Genomic DNA, 16,629 nt, shown 5'->3' on the forward strand with positions numbered 1-16,629 from the left:
TGGCTTTCTTTCATAGAGGAGACCCCAGGCAGGCCACATCATCTTGTGATGCAATGTTAGTGTCCCTATCTCTGGACCAGGAGACACGGATGCAAATCCCACATGCTCCAGCGGGGTATAATAAAATCTCTGAACGGATGATTAGAAAAATACCTAACCCTTTGCTTACTGGTGATTAAGTAATTGACTGTCATGACCTATGTAACTAGGCAGATTTATTGAGCGAGATTTTTGTTGCTTTCGCAGCCTCCGACAGGATGATGTGTGACCCTCTGTGCTCTGATGATGGGTGCTGGGGTCCAGGCCCAAACCAGTGCCTGTCTTGCAGATTCTTCCGTAGGGGCAGAACTTGCATTGAATCTTGCAACCTGTATAAAGGGTAAGTCTGAAAAACAAACTCACACAAAATCTTCCTCATTCGGTCATTCAGTTCATCGATCGAGCCGTATAACTGAAAAGGTACAAAGAAAGGATTTGTATTTGCTTGAAGAACTCGGATACAAATAGTTGTAATAAAATACCCTGAGACACTTCACAGGACCTTTACAAAACAAACTACTGACACCGTGCCACGTAAGGTCAAATGACCAAAGCTTTGTTTCAACAAGGTAGTTTTTAATTAGTGTCTGAAAGGGGGAATGCAATTGATGGTTGAAGGAAGGGATTCCATAGTTTTCAATTTAAACTGTGAAAGACACAGTCACCAATGGTGGAACAGTTAAACTCAGGACTTCTTGGGAATCCAGAATTAGAGGATACAGAGATCTCATGGTATGGTAGGGCTTGAGGAGATTTACATATAGAGAAATAATGAGAATTGTGAGCCTGAGATGTTGTTTAACTGGGAACCAACGTAGGGCAGCAAGAACAGGGCAGGAAAATTGGAGCAAGTTCGAATTCAAGCATTAGAATACTTCACACAAATAAGATGCACCAGATGTGACCCTGGTTATCAAGAATATAAATTCTGAGGAAACCTTCTAAGACAGGGTTTGTTGACTTCAGAAACAAAAAGAAATGAGCTGATTGATTTTTGCAAGATGGCAAAGAAGATTTACACAAACTGATAAGGATTAACACCTTTTTGGTTAGGTTTAGGATGCAGACAGCAGCGTTTTGGATGATCTCAAGATTTCAGACTGTGGGGGGGAAGCTGCCTGGGAGTGAGCTAGTACATTCAGGTCTAGATGCAACGGACACATTAATGTGGATTTCAGCAGCTGCAGAACAGACGTATTTGCAAAGATCGTGATATAGTGCAGGTGCCTTGTTGGAATTTTTAATAAGACTAGAGCTCACAGGCTGCAGTGTACTGCAGTGATTTTCAGTGTCCTGAGGTAGTTGCACACTCGACATTTTGTATTCACAACAGATGCTGATAATACCAGGCAAAGGATGTGTTCCATACACGACTCACCGATGACCGTTATTGTAAGATAGCAACATCATTCCTGGCTGGGAGAAGCAGACCATTTTGTGAGACTTCAACTGGAGTATTATGAACAGTTGTGAGTGCCACATTGTAGTGAAGATGTGAATGCACTGGAAAGAGTACGGGAGCAATTTACAGGAATAGGTCCAGGAATGAGGAACTTCATTTATGAGGATAGATTGAAGAAGCTGGGACTGTTCTCCTTGGAGAGAAGAAGGTTGAGCAGAGATTTGAGACAGGTTTTCAAAATCGTGAGTGGGCTGGATAGAGGAGATAAGGAAAAGCTATTCCCACTCATTAAAGGAACAAAAGGGCGTAAATTTAAAATGATGTGGTAAAGAAGCAAGGATGATATGAGAAAAACTTTTTCAGTGATTAGGGTATGGAACACAGAGCCGAGAAATGTGGTGAGGCAGGTTCGTTAACGCATTCAAGAGGGCTTTGGATGATTATTTGGATAAGAATATTGTGCAGGGATTAGGGGAAAAGATTAGACACTAGGGGATAGAGCCAGGTCAGGCATGATAAGGCAAATGGCCTTTTTCTGCACCCTAACAATTCTGTGATTCTGGTAGACAGCAGTCCTTGGAAAATGATAGTGCTTGGAGTTGAAGAAAGGTAGTCATAATTGGCTGGCTTGCCATAGTCCTGCATTCTCTTTTGCGGATGTCAGTACCTTTATATGCAGTCAGCTCTTGACATATGGAATCGCACAATGGAAAAACATGTGGGTTATTTGAGCTCTGGGAGCGCCACTGGAAGAAACAGCAAGGCAAGGGTTAAAATAATAGCAGACTCCAGTTTTGAATGACTGGGTGAGTGAAAATGGCTTTGCATTTTCCACTTCCTGCTGCTATGGAAATGAAAGGAGACACGAGAGGAAACTAAAGAAGAGCTGAGAAAATTGGAAGTTTTTCCACTGTCTGTGGGCTGAAATATGAAATAGCTATAGAATTAACTTTTAAATCTTGGACAAATAAAAATAGCATCCCTGCTCTCAGTGCTGCAGAAAGGAGTCTGCGTCTCACTGAAGAGCAAAAAAGCTAGACAAGAGAGATGTTGAAATCTTTGAAAACATGCTTTGAACCCACATTGTTGCTACTTATGAATGACATTTCTTCAATGTCAGGGCTTGGTGGGAGAGGAAGGCAATTGATCAATAAGTAACCACACTGGTACATCTAAGCTAAATCCAATAAGTTTGGATAACTGAAGGGTGATCTTGTCAGAGATAGGATTGGCTTCAGCATAAGAGATCCTGTTGTGAGAGCAGACCAGCTGAGAGAGGAGAAACTCCCAAGGAAGATATTGACATGTGCAGAACCTGTGAGTTTGTTTGGGTGCATTAACAGCAAACAGAAAAGGGTTTACATTATGTGAAGAGACATTCCAGGCTGAATGAGAACAACGGATTGGGAAAAGGAAGGAACATTTGCAGACAAGCCAACGGAATGATCAAGGGTAGAGTCTGAATGTAAATAACACGGGAGACATCACGCACAACAGAAAAGGAGCTTGAAGAAAGTAGGGATCCAACTGCAAGAAGTGGACTCACTTTGCAAACTCGTGTTTACCTAGTAAGATGCAAAAATAATTTTTTATTAAGGTGTCAGTCAATGATTCTGAGAAATTACTTAAGACCACACAAACACGATGTCGTCGTCCAAACCAGGGATGACAAATAGTTTGTGATTGCTAGGATGGCAACCAAAGCAGAACCTCATGTCAAAGTAAAGTGTCAGATAGACACCGGTGCCTCATGTCACATTGTTGAGCTTCACAAGACTGTACAAAATCTCTCAAGGTGATGACTCTAGAAAGAAGATGTGAAAGCTCAGGTCGAGGCTATGTGGTAGATTATTCCTCATGCCATGTGGACCAATGAAGCTGAGAACCCAATGCAGTGGGTAGAATGAAGATGCGGAGTTCCTGATAATAAATATGAAGCAAAATCCAGCCTACTTTGGCTGAAGCAAGTCGAAGACGTGGAATAATAACTCGAAACATGACCATAAAGATCTGAAGTTCTTTGCAGGCTACAAGATGATCCAGTGATGAAGAAATCCTAAAATATTATGAAGATTTTTTTTCCAGGTCACAGATGTTGTCCTGGTGGATATCATCAAAATTGATGAGAGTGAGAGAGTGACCCAGCATCTGGTGAGGAGAGTTTCAGCTGCCCTCAAGTCCAGCCTGAGAGACAAGAGAAAGGATGTGGAAGAGATGAATCAAAAAATGACAACACTTCCAGACTGGATTATCAGAAAGACAGCAATGAAGATATCTGGATCCAGAGGGTCACTATAAAACTTTGAAGAGATCTCACTGCACTATGGAAGGAAATGTTGTCTCAACTTTCCAAGGCAAAGGATTTTATTAGAAACCGATGTGAAGGATGGTCGCTGGCAAATTAAGTTATTTTCAAGGTAATTTTCTCACTACATTCTAGATGCTATTTGGAAGATGCAGTTGGTTGTGTTTACCGTTTGGCATTTCCACAGCTCAAGAAGAGGTATCAACACACCGAGCATGAGCTAGTCAGTGACCTTCCTGGAGTGACAGCGATAGTGGATGATCTGCTAGTCCATAGATTTGGAGAGACACCAGTGGAAGAAACCATTGTGTGGACTGTGATCCGTGCGACTGCCAGAGAGACCTGGCAAGATGGGCAAGTCAAAATGGAAAATCCCTGAAGTCAAGTACATTGGGCATGCAATGACCTCAGAAGGACTTAATCTGGGACCTGACAAGGGAGAGCCATAACAGTGATTAGCAAATGAGAAAGCAGTCCAATGATTTTTGTGGATTCCTGAACTATTTGGCAAATCTCTTGCCTAATTTGTGACCAGAAAGCAATGAAAGCTCACTGCTAGGATGTGTTGGGGCCCAGAACACCACAAACTTTCATTTTTGACTTAAAGTCAAGCAATCAATGATGCCGCTGCAATGGTCCGACAATATCAGTGAAAAGGCTACTTTGCACTGTAATGCCAGGCAAGAACAACTCGTTACATTTGCATCCAGGATATGAATGCAAACTAAACAACATTACACTCAGATTAAGAAAGGCTGCCTGCTGATTGTCTATAGATGTGAAGCTGGAAAAGCACGATAGACAATAGTCAATAGGTGCAGGAGTAGGCCATTCTGCCCTTCGAGCCTGCACCACCATTCATTATGATCATGGCTGATCATCCTCAATCAGTATCCTGTTCCTGCCTTATCTCCATAACCCTTGATTCCACTATCCTTGAGGGCTCTATCCAACTCTTCTTAAACGAATCCAGAGACTGGGCCTCCACTGCCTGGGGCAGAGCATTCCCCACACCCACCATTCTCTGGGAGAAGAAGTTTCTTCTCATCTCTGTCCTAAATGGCCTACCCCTTATTTTTAAGCTGTGTCCTCTGGTTCGGAACTCACCCATCAGCGGAAACATGTTTCCTGCCTCCAGAGTGTCCAATCCTTTAATAATCTTATGCGTCTCAATCAGATCCCCTCTCAGTCTTCTAAACTCAGGTCAGACAGCATCTGAACAGCAGGAAAGTCAATGCTTCGGCCCGATACATTGACTTTTCTGCTCTTCGGACGCTGTCTTGCCTCTCATTTTTGAGGATGTAACTCTGAAAATGGACAAGGGAGATCCAGTGGATGTAGTGTACCTAAACTCAAGGGTATACAAGCCCAGTCACTCCAATCTTTCAACATAAGATAGTCCCGCCATTCCAGGAATTGACCTCGTGAACCTACATTACACTCCCTCAATAGCCAGAATGTCTTTCCTCAAATTTGGAGACCAGAACTGCACACAGTACTCCAGGTGTGGTCTCACCAGGGCCCTGTACAGCTGCAGGGGAACCTCTTTGCTTCTATACTCAATCCCTCTTATTATGAAGGCCAGCATGTTGTTAGCTTTCTTCATTACCTGCTATACCTGCATGCTTACCTTCATTGACTGGTGTACAAAAACACCCAGATCTCTTTGTACTGCCCCTTTACCTAACTTGACTCCATTTAGGTAGTAATCTGTCTTCCTGTTCTTGCCACCAAAGTGGATAACTATCCATTTATCCACATTAAACTGCATCTGCCATGCATCTGTCCACTCACCTAGCCTGTCCAGGTCACCCTGTATTCTCCTAACATTTCACCCTGCCACCCAGCTTTGTATCATCAGCAAATTTGCTAGTGTTACTATTATTACCATCTTCTATATCATTAATATATATTGTAAAAACCTGCGGTCCCAGCACTGATCCCTGCGATACCCCACTGGTCACTGCCTGCCATTCCAAAAGGGAGCAGTTTATTACTACTCTTTGTTGCCTGTCAGCCAACCAATTTTCAATCCAAGTCAGTACTTTGTCCCCAATACCATGTGCCCTAATTTTGTTCACTAACCTCCTATGTGGGACTTTATCAAAGGCTTTCTGAAAGTTCAGGTACACTACATCCACTGGATCTCCCTTGTCCATTTTCAGAGTTACATCCTCAAAAACGAGAGGCCAGACAGCGTCCGAAGAGCAGAAAAGTCAATGTATCGGGCCGAAGCATTGACTTTCCTGCTGTTCAGATGCTGTCTGACCTGTTGTGCTTTTCTAGCTTCACATCTCTGGACTATGGCTTCCAGCATCTGCAGTCCAAGTGCCTGGTGATTGTCCTGTCTTATGAACAGTTTAGTTGATACCTGTTTGGGAGAGACAGAGTGACAGTGGATTCATTTCACAACATCTTTTCTCAAACTGCTTCTATCAGCTTCCATGTGTCTGCCAAGAGCCCTAATGCACGGCGAGATAGCATCTGGACGTGACATACGAGATGGGAAACAGATGTACGTTGATGGAATACTGTTAGGCGCAGGGCATTGTATGAAGAAAACTGGGTGAAATAACTCCACAGAGGCCATTATCCCATCGTCAGGTCACTCTTTATTTACACTGATACAGTTCCCTCAGAGCCAGCTCTGAGAGTGAACAGAACTTCTGATATTCCTGTTGTTTTATGTCAGTCAGAACTCCATTATTGGATCAGATTAATCGCCCTAATCGGGGAACTCGTACTCTGACGTCTGCCTGGTTGACCTCGTTACAAACACTCAGGATGCTCAGACAGAGTGTGACATCTTCCACATTTAACAAGGAGAAACAGTTTGACATGCTCTGGAAGTCATCAACCCAAAATCTGCGCTATTCAAATCCTGGATGTGCAGAGACTGACAGAAGTGGAACTGGCTAGAATTAATACTATGGAATTAATGATAATCAATGATAATTGATTATTTTCCTTCTGACCATATATATCGGGTAACTGGCTTAAGTTGGAACTGCAAATGATAGTGCATGTTACTTTTTTACGAAAAGAGGATGTTTGGAGAAATGCAATTGTACTTGGTGTACTAGCTGGCTTGCCACTGTCGTGTGACATGTATCGCTGCTGTCAGTGCCTTTGTGAGAAGTTTGTGGCAGTCATTGAACACACATGACTTGAAACACTTAGTGACTGGGAAATGTGACCTTTGTGCAGCTTGGAAGATAAGATGTAAAGACATTTGTACATTATATGCAGAGCTCCCACACTACTTTTGGATCTTAAGTGGCTTGGTGTAATTGTTTAATCCCCTTTTAACCCCTCCCTGTCTAGATTACATTAGATTAGATTCCCTACAGTGTGGAAACAGACCCTTTGGCCCAACCAGTCCACACCGACCCTCCGAAGAGTAACCCACCCAGACCCATTTCCCTCTGACTAAAGCACCTATCCCTATGGGCAATTTAACATAGCCAATTCACCTGACCTGCACATTTTTGGTCTGTGGGAGGAAACCAGAGCACCCAGAGGAAACCCACGCAGACACGGGGAGAATATGCAAACTCCACACAGTCAGTTGCCCGAGGCGGGAATCGAACCTGGAACCCTGATGTTGTGAGGCAGCAGTGCTAACCACTGAGCCACCGTGCTGCCCCATTACAATTGTGGAACTTGAATTCACCACTCATATATTGGAGAAGCAGGAAACATGACCGCCACCAGCTTACACCATCTTAAACTCCCTGAGGCACTTGCTAAGGTGCCTGTCAATCCCACTTGCGATGTCGAAATTTCTTTCAGTGAACTCAAACTGTCGCTGGATGTACATGGCTGTCATATTTGTCATGACTAACTATCGTCATCACTGGAGCTGGGTCCTCGCTCAGTTTCTCTGACACTCTTCACCTTGTTCCATTCGAGAGTGTGATGCTGGAAAAACACAGCAGGTCAGGCAGCATCCGAGGAGCAGGAGAATTGACGTTTCCGGCATAAGCCCTTCACCTCCTGCCACCTCTGTGGCCTTGCCAACTCTAATTGGTAAGGCTTCAGAAGCATTCCCCACACCCCCCACCCACCCCACCATTTGCCTGCCACTGGTGCCAGGCAGGCAGCCTCCTCCTCCAAAAGGCATCCAGAGTCACTTATTTGGCGCTTGAGCTGACATTCCTGGACAATTAGGCCATTTATGTTTGAAATCAAATTCACAAGAGCCACACAGCTCAGGTATGGATTCAACCTACAGCCCCATTCCCAGCCCCGCACTGAACATCTCACCTGCATCTTGAAGATGAGAGGAGATATGGCTCTGTATAAAGGTCCTCAAACCAATCTCTTCAACCTACTCCTTCACTTGCTCTGACATCAAGGACCTTGGCCCCTTAATCCAGCTCTCTCATTTCAGCAACAATTCGTGATTTTGAATTTTCGTGTTATTATCCTACTCCCGATCAAAGTTTGCAGCAAGGTAATTGTTTCACTTTTTTTTTCTGTTTTGCCTAAATGAGGCTTTGATAAAAATGTCAACTCTTTGATTCTAGTTAAAGTCTAGATAGATTGTTTACAATTAAGAACCACTAATTATGTGAGGAAAATGGTGGAATTAGTTTGAGAGAGATGAATTTAGAAGTACTGTATGCATTTCCCTTGGTAGGTGTAAAAATATAACTATTATTATTTGTCATGGAAAACAGCTGTGATTTCAAACACTGGTACACTGTCTTTAATTAAAGCAGCTCACTTACATTGTAATACTTTCTTATTAAATATCATTTGACAGTGCTTATAAACTCTGCAATTTAATTTGTTTCAAAAATGCTTTTGGACACATTGGGAACTAGTGACGTTATCTCCTGACATCTGACTATGCTTTTCCAGCTGTTTATCCAATTATCTATTCATTAAAATACAAGCCCCCATGAAATTCTGTTGATCTGAATCATTTTATTACTTGCTCAATATTTTTGGGAAGGGGTCAGTCAGCACTCTGAAACCAAGTGGTGTCCCTGTGTCAGAAATGAATGGAGAAAGACTCCTTTTATTATCGGTCACTACAGATCATTCATCTATTTGAAAGTGGCATTGAAAGGCGATGCTGAAGGTATCAACTCGCAGGTTAAAGTGCGCCTTGATGCTCTAAGAAAATGACCCATTAGTGGGCAGCACGGTGGCTCAGTGGTTAGCACTGCTGCCTCACAGCACCAGGGACCCCAGTTTGATCCCTGCCTCGGGGAACTGTCTGTGTGGAGTTTGTACATTCTCCCCGTGTCTGTGTGGGTTTCCTCCGGGTGCTCTGGTTTCCTCCTATGATCTAAAAATGTGCGGGTCAGATGAATTGGTCATGCTAAATTGCCCATAGTGTTGGGTGCATTAGTCAGGGGTAAATATAAGGTAAGGGAATGGGCCTGGGTGGGCTGCTCTTCAGAGGGTCGGTGTGGACTTGTTGGGCCGAAGGGCCTGTTTCCACACTGTAGGGTATCTAATCAGCAATTGATATAAGGATGACCCCAAACAGTCCCACCAACATATGGGACTTGATTTTGAATTCTGGAGGAACTTGAGATTGGAGTAAATGCCAGGTCCCAATACCTAGCCACGCCATCAAATGTGAACACCTGGCTGCTTTGGTTTATTAAAGGTCCCCAGGAAGGAGAGCTATATTTTGAATGTGGGCATGGGCAGGCGGCAGCCATGACAGTGCTGCTCGCTCATGGAAGAGCGCAAGGGGTGTGCCCAGAAGTGGCCAAACCATTCCAGGTTTTTAAATATATTCTTACCTTTCATTGAGAAGGTTTGCTGGGCCATTTCATGGGAAGTTTAGTGTCCACACTGTTGTAGCTCTGGACCCATGTGTTGGTAAGGACGGCAGATTTCCTTCCCTGAGGCGAAAAGGAATGTGAAGTTGTTAGTCATGTCACTGAGACAGATTTGTTGGTCTCAGGGTCCATTCAGAGAGGGAGCAGAGACTGGAATCTCATTGCTGCGTATGCACCTGGCAGAGGATATCAGTGTCGAGAGTGTGGTGCTGGAAAAGCACAGCCAGTCAGGCAGCATCCCAAGGAGCAGGGAATTTGACGTTTCAGGCCAAAGCTCTTCATTGGAAATGAGGGTATTAGTGGCCAATCTATGCTAGTTGCTTCTTCCCATTCTTAGAGAATCACATCTTTAGATTTGCTTGCTTCTCACCAGAACGTGAAAGTACTTGAAATCATGAAATGATACACTACAGGAGAGGGCCACTTAGTCTGTTATTTCTCTAACAGTCATTCCTACTTCTGTTGTCTCTCCTCATAGCCCTGTGCATTCTCCCTATTTACTTATGTAAATATTTATCCAGTTTTCTCCATGGAAATTTAAATCAGCTTTCATGACCCCTGTCGGGCAGTGAATTATAGATCCCAGCAATCACTAAATAACTTATTTTCCTCGTGTCTTTTCTTTTTCCCTAACCAAGCACCTTAAGTCTGTCTTTTATCATTACCAATCTCTCCGTCACTGGAAGAAATTTCGTTTTCAGTCTTAACTCCATCAAATCCATTCACGTTTTGCAACAGGTTTGCCCAATCTCATCTAAACATTCTCTGTCGTAAAGACAGTAAGTCGGGGTTCCCTGGTCTCTTCAGGTATTTTTTATTCCTCACCTCTGACATCATTCTGCTCTCGGACTTCCTTCAAGGTCTTGATGTCATTCCTTAACATTGTTGCTCACCCTGCAGTATTAACTACAGCCGAAGCTCTGTGAAGTCAAGTCTCCCTGCTCTTGTGCCCTATCCTTCAGTTCATAAAGCCAGGAATTTAACTTGATTTCCTGATGAGCTCCCCTGTTTGTGCTAGCACATTCAAACATTTATGGATAGATGTCCCCGCCTTTCTGTTGCTTCACCCTCTTAAAAATTGAGCTGATTAGTTTCTTTTTGTATTACTTGGAATAAATTATGACTTCCCATAATTTCACAGTCCTGCGTGCTAATTTTCATTCTCCATGGAGTTGCACATTTCACCAGTGTGCACGTCTTCCGATATTACCTTGATCGGACAGTACATTGGCCATTTCCATGTTATCTACAGACACGAGTTCTTTGCCTTGCATGTTGAAGAACAGGTCATTATTGTACACTCAGAAAGAACAGTGATCCCAGATATCGGCCCCTGGGGAACACCATTGTATACTCTCTTCCAATCGGATAGTAATTATTCATCTCTGCTACTCTCTGCTCTCTGACCTGTGATTAAGTGACTAAAACTTCTTTATACCCATACATAAGAAAGCTGTCATGTGAAACTGGATCAAACATGTCTTGGAAGTCATAGACCAAAACAGAAATTGCTGGAAAAGCTCAGCAGGTCTGGAGTTCTCTCACCTCGAGTTCAACAGAACTGTTCTGCAGAAAGGTCACTGGACCTGAAATGTTAACTCTGCTTTCTCTTTAGAGATGTGGCCAGACCTACTGAGTTTTCCTGGCAATTTCTGTTTTGGTTTCTGATTTCCAGCATCTGCAGTTCTTTTGATGTTTTATGCTTTGGAGGTCCATGCATACTTAGTACACTTAATAACCCTCCCTGTTGTTTCAGAGACCTCAGTCACATTAATAAACTTAATTTCCATTTACTAGCCCATATCTTTCCAAATGTGAATTAAAATTGTTAAGGTTAATTGTCTCTAAAGGAAGTTTTCCACCTCCAACACTGGGGAGACTGGATTGTCATTGCTGGGTTTATTCCCTTCCCCTTGTAAAACCATCTGCAATCCTCCAGTCCTCAGGCACGACCCCAATATTGCAAGGATGTGGAAGGCTTGTGGTCAGAGCTCCTGCTACTCTCCACAATCTAGGATGTAACTCCTTGAGTCAGGGTGGCGTTCCTACTTTGAGATCAGCTAACCTTTTAATAACCTTTACTGTATTTATTTTTAACTGATTAACTTCACTAGCCCTTCATCTTTCATTGCTACTGTGACAGTAGCCTCTTCATCAAAGTATTCATTTAGAACCTCAGCCCTGACCTTTGTTTCTTTGAGAATATCTCCTCTCTGGTGCGTTCTGGGCCCGAGCCACTCATGTTTTATTATCTACAGACTTTAAAGCAGCTTTGTGTTCCCTTTGATGTTAACGGCTAATCTGTACACTCCCTTTGTCCTTCTTATTCCCATTTTTAAATCTTCTGCGTACTTACGTAGTTGCTGTCATCAACTTTGTTCTTCACTCTCTTTCTCCTTTCCCAACCCTAGCATTTTCTTCCTGCCTCGTTATAACCTCCTTAATTTTATTCATCCAAGGAGCTTGACCTTTAGACGCCCCTCCTTTTCCCATTATGGAACATAGGAAACAGGAGCAGGGGTAGGCAATTCTGTCCCTCGAACCAGTCAAGATCATCGATGATCATTGACTTCAGTGTAATTCCCACACGTCCTTAGTATTTGGAAAACTATCAATCTCTGTCTTGAATGCACTCAATAACTGAGCGTCTGCAGCCCTCTCTGGTAGCAAATCATTACTACTCCCTGAGTGAAGAAATTTCTCCTTATTGCAGTCCGAAAGAGTTTGCCCCGAATTCTGAGTCTGTGTCTCCTTATTTTAGGTCCTTCAACAATGGAAATTATCATTCCTGCACCTGCCCAATCCAGTTCTCTAAGAATTTTGTACATTTCAATGGGATTATCTCTTCTTTGTCTAGCTTCCAGAGATCGCAGGCCACATCCCCTCAATCTTCCCTCAGAAAACAATGCTGCCATGTCAGGATTTCGTCTGCTGGATCCCTGTGTGGCAATTATGCCCTTCCTTTGATAGAGGACTAAACTCTATACAAACTTCTGGGTGTGGTCTCACCAACATGCTATACAACTGAAGCAAGGAATCTTTAGTCCTGTACTTAAATCCTCTTGAGATAAAGGCCAGTATACCATTTGCCTTCCTCATTCATAATTTGGAACGTGTGCTCCCTGTACCTATACCATTTCCTCTTTGGAGATCTCACAGTGCTGTTTTGCTTATCAATATTTGATTCAATATGATGTTTAATCATTGAAATTACCGCTCCTCTAGAGAAATATTATTGTGTCAAAGATGCAAACCAAGGTGAAGGCAATGTAAACTCCCTTGACTGCTGTTCTCTCATAAGTGACTTGAGTACATTATGTAGGACTTGAGTTGGGACCCGAGGGAACACAGCACAACTAATGAATAGTTATGTTTCTAAACCGTGACTTGTTAGCATTAAGAAGACAATGAATTTTCTCTTTGTGTTTTGAAACTGAATTCCTTGAAACTTTTTGCGTGTGCCCAATCTTGCCAGATGAAAAGAAGAACTCATAGGTTTTTATTTCAAAAGGTAAAAAAGACACAGTTTCTCAAAATGGTGAACCCCTTTACCTTTACTTTTCTCTTCCTCTTCTCCACACACATTTACAAGTGCCATCTTGTCACCTAAACCTTCAGCACTAGCTCCCAGTCCTCATGCCCCTGGTTGTGATATTTTATCCACACCTCTGCGATGTGCTGTGGGCTATTTATGACCAGGCTCTAAAGGAGTCATAAAGCACAAATGGAAACCATTCGGCTCATTGTGGCTGTGCTGGCTCTTTGAGAGGACTCTTCAATAACTTTGATTGTCGTGGTCTTTCCCCATAGTGCTGCAACGTTTCCTTTCTGAGTATTTATCCAGTTCCCTATTGAATATGCTTCCGTCACCTTAGTGCATTCCATATCATAACAGCTCACCATGTTAAGAAAGTGAATCATGGAATTCCCCACAGTGTAGAAGCCATTCGGCCCATCGAATCCACACCGACCCTCTGAAGAGCAACCCATCCAGACCCCACCCCATCCCTGTAACCCTCCATTTTTGTGGTAACCTCAACTTGCCTGCACATCACTGGACACTGGGCAGTTTAGCATGGCCAATCCGCCTAACCTGCACATCTTTGGACTGTGGGAAGAAACCGGAGCACCCGGAGGAAACCTACAGGAAGAATGTGCAAACTCTATACAGATAATCACTTGAGGATGGGATTGAGTCAGGTCCATGACGCTGTGAAGTAGCAGTGCTAACCACTGAGCCACTGTGCTGCCCAAAATCATCCTTGACTATCCCATAGCTCTTTTGCTACTGCCTTTAAATCTGTAGGTGAGCAACATCTGGAGAGAGAAATCAAATATCATTGACGTGAAATATTAGCTTGGATTCTCTCTTTAGGTACTGCCTGACCTGCTGAGCTTCTCCAGCTTTTTTTGTTCTTCTTTCAGATTTCCAGTGTCCACAGTATTTTGTATTTGACTGTAAACCTGTGGCCTCTGGCCACCAATGCTCCTGGCATCGGAAACCATTTTTTTTCCTTATTTACTCTATTCAAGTCTCACGTGATTTTAAACACTTTTAGTGAGTTTCTCCATAAATATCTCGCTGCTCTAAAGGATACAACCCCAGTTGTCTAGTGTCACATTGCCAAAGCAGTTCATCATCTCTGACAACCCGCTAGTAAACGCCTCCTTAAGCTGCTTTTCTGTGAGGTATTTCCAAATCGAAAATTGTATATTTTCACCAAGTGATGTTGAAAAGCCGTTCGCCTGTTTGAAACTCTGCTGTGATTCTGTTGATCTGATGTTAATATTCATGCACATTGTTCGCATTTGAATTCTTTGGTTGCAAAAGTTGCTCCTGGTTGAAGGCCATCCAGCTTCTGTTTTAACGTAAAAACCATAAAGGCTGTTAGAAGAAACATGTGACATGCAAAAACCTTCGAAAGTTCACCTTATAACAAGGAGCTTAAATTTTATTCAGGGATTTTCGAGAATTCGCAAATGGCACTGTCTGCATGGAATGTGATGAGCAGTGTGAGAAAATGGATGAAGATGTGTTAACATGTTATGGAACGGTAAGGAGTCACTTTCACATCCCAATGACCTCCAACTGTGGGTAGTTATCTATATAAATATAATGGATGTAATGCAAAATGTAGGGGGTTCCCTTTCCACACTTTGTGGACAGTGTCCATGGTTGTACGTCTCAACAATTCCTTTGACTTACTTGAACTGTATTGCTGTGGGTGCTATGGTTATTTTCCAAACAATGAAGCTCTGTGGTGGGTCTTAATTGTGGACAACTACCCACTGAAGAGCCTAATTGGATAAATGCAATTGAAATAGGACAGGAGTAGATGTGGACTTCCGTAAAAGTTATGTAAAACAGCCCGACAGATCAGGATAGATGTTCTACTTCCGTGAGCAGAAGTCATCGTCCTAAATGTTCATCCATTCCCCTAGTCCTTTCACTCCTTTTCCTTCCGCCAGCTATATAAGCAATTCAGAGTCAAAAAGTGTGGTGCTGGAAAAGCATAGCTGGTCAGGCAGCATCCGAGGATTAGGAGAGTTGACGTTTGAAGCATAAGCTCTTCATTAGGAAGCTCCTTCCAGATGATGAGCTTATGCTCAAAATGTTGACTCTCCTGCTCCTCGGATGCTGCCTGACCAGCTGTGCTTTTCCAGCACCGCACGTTTCGACTCTTATCTCCAGCATTTGCAGTCCTCACTTTCTCCTATTTAATCTATCCCTGAAAGCTGACGAGATTCCTGCCTTAACAGTTTGCTCTGAGTTGTAACACCCTCAGATGTCCCCTTCACTATGCTACCAGATGAATCATTCAAAACTTTACTGAAAACAGGTCACACAATATCCATGGTAAAACAGCAAGCTAACATTTCGTGTCGAGATGACTCTTCATCAGAACTGAAGAGAAGTGTGGAGGAGGCAGCATTTATGCTATATTTGGGGAGGGCGATGTAGTAGGGGTGAGTTGATAGTTCAGATGAAGTGATCGGAATGCGAGAATGGCAGAACACTGGTGTGTCGAACAGCCAGAATGGAAAGGACAGACAGTCCCATCAGGGTGGGGGGAGGGGAGAGAGGACATGGTGACAGAAAGTGTAACAAGTAAATCTAAAAGATAGGGAAGAAGTGGGAGTTGGTTCATAGTTTGAAGATGTTTAACTCAGTATTAACTGGGTCTGACCTATCAGCTGAGCTTCTGCCCTTATCCCTTTCCATCATGTATAACAGTGCGATCGGGTTTCCCTTGTCCTCACTTTTCACCCCTACAGCCTCTGTGTTCAAAGGCTCAGACTTCACCATTTCACACAACTGCAGCAAAATGCCCCCACCAAACACAACTTCCTCTCACTACCACATCTGCATGTCACAGGGATCGTTCCCTCCAAGACACACTAGTCCGTGCCATGGACACCAACGTCACCCTGCACACTCCCCATGGCACTTTCCCATGTAACTGGAGAAGGTTCAACACCGGCTCCTTCGCCTCCTCCTTGCTCACCATCCAAGGGCCTAAATGGTCATTCCAGGTGAAGCAGCATTTCACCTGTACCTCCTCCATCTTGTGTATTATATTAGCTGCACTCCATGTGGTCTACTGTACATTGGGGAAACCAAATGCAGACTGGGTGACCGCTTTGCAGAACACCTCCAGTCTGCGTGCAAGCATGGCCCCGACCTTGCTACAGCTGGTCATTTTAGTACACCATGCTGCTCACATGTCCACTTATCTGTCCTCGGCGTGCTGCAGTGCTGCAGGGAATCACAGCGCAAACTGGAGGAACAACATCTCAGTTTCATCTCAGTTTATAGCCTTCTGGAACTAATATTGAGTTCAACACCTTTAAATTGTGAACCAACTCCCATTCCTTCCCTTTCTTTGAGCTTTATTTGTTACATTCTCTGTGACCACATCCTCTCTCCCCTTCCCCAACCGTCATGGGACTGTCTATCCTTTCCAGTCTGGCTGTTAGATACACTATTGTCCTGCCACTCGGACATTCCAATAACTTAATCTGAAGTATCAACGTCTTTCTCTCCACCAGTGCTCTAAACCCCACCACTGCCAAACTAC

General features: G+C 43.4%; 1 protein-coding gene across 4 annotated transcripts in view; it reads left to right on the forward strand.

The window, feature by feature from the left end:
• Positions 1-16,629, forward strand: part of LOC140481932 (receptor tyrosine-protein kinase erbB-4-like) — a 1,043,042-nt gene that overhangs the window by 757,411 nt on the left and 269,002 nt on the right. For all 4 annotated transcript variants that reach the window (XM_072578639.1, XM_072578641.1, XM_072578642.1 and 1 more), the window contains exons 13-14: positions 247-379; positions 14,511-14,604. In XM_072578639.1, coding sequence (XP_072434740.1) covers positions 247-379; positions 14,511-14,604 — 227 coding nt within the window. The remainder of the gene's footprint in view (positions 1-246; positions 380-14,510; positions 14,605-16,629) is intronic.

This window comes from Chiloscyllium punctatum, chromosome 10, assembly GCF_047496795.1.
Source record: "Chiloscyllium punctatum isolate Juve2018m chromosome 10, sChiPun1.3, whole genome shotgun sequence".
Classification (NCBI taxonomy): Eukaryota; Metazoa; Chordata; class Chondrichthyes; order Orectolobiformes; family Hemiscylliidae; genus Chiloscyllium; species Chiloscyllium punctatum.